Source organism: Trichosurus vulpecula, chromosome 9 (genome assembly GCF_011100635.1).
Source record: "Trichosurus vulpecula isolate mTriVul1 chromosome 9, mTriVul1.pri, whole genome shotgun sequence".
Classification (NCBI taxonomy): Eukaryota; Metazoa; Chordata; class Mammalia; order Diprotodontia; family Phalangeridae; genus Trichosurus; species Trichosurus vulpecula.
In genome coordinates this window covers 36167241-36173760 of record NC_050581.1, presented here as the reverse complement: position 1 = coordinate 36173760, position 6520 = coordinate 36167241, and the positions used below count along the sequence as shown (strand labels likewise).

General features: G+C 43.6%; 1 protein-coding gene across 1 annotated transcript in view; it reads left to right on the top strand.

Annotated features, from left to right (window-relative positions):
* Positions 1-650: 650 nt before the first annotated feature.
* FAM189A2 (family with sequence similarity 189 member A2) overlaps positions 651-6520 on the top strand; it is a 76642-nt gene continuing 70772 nt past the window's right edge. The window contains exon 1 of the mRNA XM_036738239.1: positions 651-1149. Coding sequence (XP_036594134.1) covers positions 721-1149 — 429 coding nt within the window. The 5' untranslated portion in view covers positions 651-720. The remainder of the gene's footprint in view (positions 1150-6520) is intronic.

The following is a 6520-nucleotide window of genomic DNA, read 5'->3' as shown; positions in this document are numbered from 1 at the left end:
TTCCTTCTTTTCTTCCCCTAACCTCCACTGCTCGCTCTCTCCCAGGATCCTCCCTCCCCTCTCGAGGGGCCGGCAGCCAAGATCCCACACGCAATCCAACTGCTCCTGAGGCCGTCTCTACTACCCCAGGAGGAGTTATTTAAAACTTCAAGCTCAAATCCTTCCTCCTCGCCCGCTAGCCTAAGACGGACGCCGGCCGAGAGAGGCTGGCTGCCTGCTGATCTCCGCTCTGAGCTGTAACTGAGCAGCGGGAAGAGCGCGAGAGCGTGCCAGTGCCCGTGCACTTGACCGTGGGCGGCAGCGGCGGCGGCAGTAGCAGCAAGTAGTTTGGCGTCGGTGTGGGGGAGGGAGGAGACTGTCAGTGGCGGCAGGTGGTTTGGGTGGGTCCGGCGGCCACAACAGCAGCAGCCCAGCGGCCGCCAGGGTGGAAGAAGAGCTTGCAAGTGTTGGAAGACCTGCTCTGGCCAAGGGTCCGAGTCCGCTGGTGTTTGGAGCGAGCTCAGTACGGGCTGCAGGAGCCGGGGTACCATCTCCCTCTTCGTCTCTCGGACCGCTCCTTTGCTCCCGCCCCTTGCCCCACTCTGGGTGGTGCTCGCCGCCGCGGCTGCCGCCTCCTCCTCCTCTTCTTCCTCCAGCTCCGGGTCCCCTCCACCCGGCAGGGATTCAGCCCCTGCCCTTCAGCGTCTCCTTGCAGCCGCTGCCGCCCACCTTTCCGCACCCATGTCTCTGCCTGTGGTGCTCCCGGGGTCCTGCTGCCCGGTGGCGGGACTCTCCGCAGGAACGCAGGCTGGGGGTCCGGGAGCCGCGGCCGCAGCGGCCGCCGCCGCCCAGGAGCCGCCGCTGGCCCCGCTCCGGCCCCGCTGGTCGAGATCAGGGCTGCAGCCCCCGGCGCGGCCTCGCTGTGCAGCTGCCTCAGCCTCCTCGGTGCTCTCGCCACCGCAGCCCCCGTTGTCCGCCCGCCGGGCCGCCGCTGCCGCGGCCGCCGCCGGAGTCCCGGGCTCCGGACTGCTTCCCGCCCGCCCGCTGCTGTCCCTGGGGCTCCTGCAGCTCATCTTAGGCTGCTGCATGGTGGCGCTCAGCTTCGGGGCACTGTCTCTGAGTAGTTCCCCGCAGGTGAAGAACTCGTGCCCGTTTTGGGCTGGCTCCTCGGTAAGTCTCTGTCCGGTCTCCAAGCCTGGTCAGCCCAAGGTGAGAGGGGTGCATGAGGGTGACACCATTCCTTTAGGGACAAGGAAGTTCAGACGTCTCGCCTAGTTCAGGCTCTTCTGCGCCCCTCCTAATTTTCTCTTTGGGGTAGCACTTTTGTGATGCAATTCTATTGCGGCTCATAGCTTTTTTAGAGAGGTGGCAGCTCTTTATGAATGTATGTAAAGGTTGTAACTTCTTTCGGGGGTTTAAAATTTTTTATACTTAACTGTCATCTTTCTGGAGTAATGTCTAACCGCTGTTTCCAGCAGTGAATTTAAGACAGAGAGGAGCACATTGAGGGAGAAAAAAAAAAGAAGTTTCCCAGGGAAAGTGGGTTATGGTAAGCTTGTCTGGGATAGAATCCATACTGTTCCTTCATTCACTGGGTGTATACATGTAATCGTTTTTAAATGTGATATTTGCAAAGTATTGCTAGAATGTATTTGCTAGAAAGGTTCAAATGTAACAAGAGACAGCAGGTGAATATAGAGTGTATTTTGTTATTCAGGTTTAAGTGCAGAAAAGTTTTAAATAACTGTGTCATATTTCTAGAGGTATGCCACACTTGCTTTCCTGATATGGAGAAAGCAATTTTAACCTAAAATCAGACACATTATTAATTCTAGAGAACCTAAACTCTGGTGTCTTCATTAATCAGTGGGCACAACTCCAGGAGATATCTAGAGATGCCTGCTTTTAGTCTTCCACTGCAGTTGCAACTTGATGCTGGTTCTGCGTTGAATGTGTTCTGCAAAGTGCATGAACCCCTATAAACCTGGTCATAGGATCTGCATGTCGGCCTTTGGGAGTGAGAAAAATAGTCATAGGATTGCCTGCTGTTAGTGATGTATACACAGGCCACTTAAGATGCTCTGATGAATCTAGGCTAGGCATGTGCATCCTTACAAAACATCATGACCCTAAAGGTTTCTATGAGGGCTTTGCCCTGTGGGCTAAGAGCTTTGAAAACAAAGGCTCACATTTCACCAAATTGGCTTTGTGGGAAAGCAGAGGGCCATTCACTATGAAGTTTAAAGCAAATTAAGTTTCTTATGAACTAACTAAAACCCTGATGAAAACTTAGAGAGTGTACCATTTTTCACATGTATATGTCTTTAGGCATGTACTGAATGCACATAATGTGTCAGGTCTCATACTTTCCTGTAATACATGTCCCTTAAAAATGCGGAGTGAAACAATTATACAAAGAAAAGAATACAGGAGAGTCAAAAGTGACTTCCTACAATTCAGTCTTATGTTTGATTACTGTAACATCAACATCAGAGTTATCAGCTGGGCTGCCATTTTATCCTTAACTTTTCTTTCCTCACTTACTGCAGTAGTCTAATGGTAGGTGATTTTATGGATGGTACAGTATGTGCTGTGACCAAGAAGGTAGCCAATAATGTGTATACCCTGCTATGTGATTGCCATTTTCACCTTCTAATGACCACAAGTCAGATTCTTGCTTTGCTCCACACTCTGGTGCCTTACTTTAGGAGGAAATCCAGTGAATTTGCAATTATTGAATCACAGGTCTAGAGCAGAAGGGTATCTCATAGCCCCTATCCTCCAACTCCCCCTTCCCTGTTTTACAACTGAGGAAACTGAAGTCAAGGTGGATTAAGTGGACTTGGCCATGGTCACACAGGAAGTATCAGTGTCTCTTCCCTAGTACCACACTACCTCCCAACTTCAGTCAGAGTTGTCTATATTTAATCATTTGGGAATCAGATGCATAGTTCATTTATCAAAGTAAATGGGGCTGAATCATAGTTACAGCATGGTAGACTATTAGAGTTAAATGGGATCTCAGAGATGATTGAAAGGCACCTGGGTACAGCAGGAAGAGCACTAGATCTGGAGTCAGAGGACCTAGTTCAAATCCCATCCCTGATGTTTATTACCTGTGTGTGTTCTTGGACAAGTCTTAGTCTCCCTGAACTTCCGTGTCTTCATCTATAAAATGAAGTGATTGGATTGGATGGTCTCTGAGGTTCCTTCCAAATCTAAATCTACTCTCCCTCTTCATTTATATGTGAAGGACTGAGGTCCAGAGGGGTAAAGGGTCTTGCTCAAAGTCACAAAGTTAGTGATTACCCTGACCAAAATGAACCACTCTTTATCCTTTGGATACACCTTAGAGTCTCATGGCCAGAATGCCTTCTCTTTTGCTTGTCAAACTCTTAGCAGTCCTTTAATATTCCATGCAATGTAAACTCCTCCTGGAAGCCTTCCCTGATACTCAGTGTACCTGTATCAACCTCAGCCTTCAGCTTCAACTTCTTCCCTCAGACCTACTGCCCACTTGTTTTGTAACTCTCTAATGCACCCGCCATGTCAAATTTTGTATTCTAGCCCTCTTCATTTGTGCATCATCCTTCTTTGACATCATAAGTTCCATGAGGTCAGGGTACTTTCTGAACTTTTTATCTCTCCCTCTCCCAGTGGGGTGTTATGCACACAGTAGGTGCTTAATGAAAGTATAAGGCACTGGAGGAAGAACAGTATCATTCCATCATTCATAGTACAAAGAATATTAGTCCAATTAATCTAATCATCCTCACAAGAGCCTTTACTGTTCTCCTTCCTCTCCATCTCACCTGTGCCTCCTATGGGGTGATGCTTAGGAAATGGCAAACTATCTTAAATAATTTGGAACCAAGAGGTTCTATTTTGTGTCATGTCAACCAAATGATTTGGAACCAAGAGATTCCATTTTGTGTCATGTCAACCAAATGATTTGGAACCAAGAGATTCCATTTTGTCCTGGACATTTTTTTCCTGTTCTAAATTCAACCTTCCCACTGAGTTATTTTCCATGAATGGTTTCTTTAGATTGATCTCAGTCTTTACTGAAGTCACAAAATCAACAGTAGCTGAATTAAACAGGAAGACAGTAGTGAATGCCTTAATTCTGTGAATTATTTAGGGATTAATATCTTGATAAAAGTTCACATACCATTTAAAATTTTTTGTATTAATTTTTTTATGTCAATGAAAATCCAACTTCTTTCTCTCCAACCTCATGCCTTAATTCCATTGAGAAAGAAAGAGAAAAAAAAACCTCCATTGCACATATTTATGTTCAAGCAAACCATATTCTTTCATTGTCCATGTCAAAAGAATAATTTTAAAAAGTCTCAATCTGCACTCTGAGTTCATCACCTCTCTTAGAAAGTGAGTAGCTTGTTTCATCATGAGTCCTTTGATCACCGTGTTGATCAGAGTTCCTAAATCTTTCAAAGTTTTATGTCTTTATATGTTGTTGTCCTTGTATAAATTGTCTTCTAGTTCTGCTCACTTCACTTTGCATCGGTTCATACAAGTTTTCTTAAGTTTCTCTGAAATCATCCCCTTCAACATTTTCCATAGTATATAGTATAGTAGCTTTCTGTCACATTTATAAACCATAACTTGTTCTGCCGTGCCCTAATTGATGGGTATCCCCCTTGAGTTTCTAGTTCTTTGACACCACAAAAGGAGCTGCTCTATTTTCACATGTGAGGCTCACACCATTTAAAGTTATTCATGTTCACAATTGAAATTTTAACATAGTCATGAAATTCTGGAACCAGAAAGCTTTAGAGTGACTAAAAATATTGATAGATCTCTTATTATTGGGCTCAACTCAAATGCTCATGGAAAAGCTGAAAAACATCATGGATGAAGACTAGGCAGAAGTTTTAGATTCAAGGCAATTGCTTCCTTACCATTTGGAATGTAGGGAGCAAGATTAGAAAGGCCAACATAACCTAAGTATTGATTTGCAGTAAATACAATGGGAACATTAGGAATAAGGATATCCTTATACGTCAAGGTTTGAATGACCATTATGGGCTTTGACCTATACCGACTAAGTGGACAAATTTATTGACTTTAGGGAGAGTTTTGCCCACAAGAGGAATACAGATTAGGTTCCACGAATAAATAAATATATTACTTGAGAGAGAGATATAACACTGGAATCCATGAACAAAAAGGGTATTTTTCCAAACCAGGAAGATGTCTGAGGAATTTCTGTTGTCTAAACACTGAAAAGTATAAGAAGTAAAAATATATAGTTTTATACTTAAGAACAAAAGAGTCCTATTTGCTAAAATCATAAACAAAAGAACCAGTCTTTAGAACTTTAAACAGTACTCCCATCAAGGAGGAAACAATTTAAAGGTGTAATTAACATTGACATTTATTTATCCTCATGGCATAGTGGGGAAGTAGTTCAAATGCCCACTCTCTGTTTCTGTCTTTCTTTCCCCCTCACTCCCTACCTGTGATTCCATCAGTTCAGGGCCCTCTCAGTAACGAAACTCATTGTACCCCTGCAGATCCTATGCAATTTGTGTTCTTAGAGAATTGCTGAGTACTGAGATTAAATGTCCAAGGTCAGGCCCAGCATATGTTATACATAAGATTTGAACCCAAGCCTTCCTAACTCAAAGGAGACAGAATGTAATGGTTGATTAGCCTGGCCTCAGAGTCTAGAAAAGCTGAGTTGAAGTCCTGCACGTGAAAGATTCTAGCTGAAGGACTTTGGGCCAGGCTGTTCTCTAAGACTGTAAGTTAAAGGTAGTCAGGTTGTTGGAGGGAACTTCCACACTAGGACTTCCCAAACACTGATAAAATGATGGATACGAACAAATAAAGGTATAGATATATAGACATAGACACGATATATACATGCAGCATATACATGTAGCTTTACCTTGTGACATATCATGACATTAAAGATTGCTTTTCTTATAAAAGAATCCAAAATTCTACTCTAGATCAATTGCAAAGTTAGAATTCTTCATTCTAAATCTTGTTCCTGAAAATCTGCATCCTGGTTAGGAACTGTGTTTAGTTAATTAATATTAATTACATCCCACAGGGATATTTTATTCTCCTAGATGACTTAGTTGATCATACTTTGATAGATTTAATTTAAAAAGTGCAAAGTTTCATTGCTTCATGTCCCCCACTTAAAAGAGAAAGCCATGGCTTTGATGTCATATAACTTTTCAAAGTAATCTCAGGTATGTGGTCAAGATATTTTTTCGTGTCAGTGAAATCTTGATTCTGACATTTGTGCCTTATAGACATCCTACATACACAAGCACAGTGATCTCTGTGGAATTCCATGTGCTACAGTGTTGACATGTATTTGGGATTCCATATCAATAGCTGCAGTCCCCTGGCGTAGTCAGTTTCCTGCAAGAGACCAATTGTGGTTACCTTCCATTAGCAAGCCTTAAAAAAGTCTCAATAATTATTGCCTTCTAAAGGAATGGCTATAGGGATAAACTAACAGAAAGAATCGGAAGTCTCTATTGTCCACATTAAGCATACA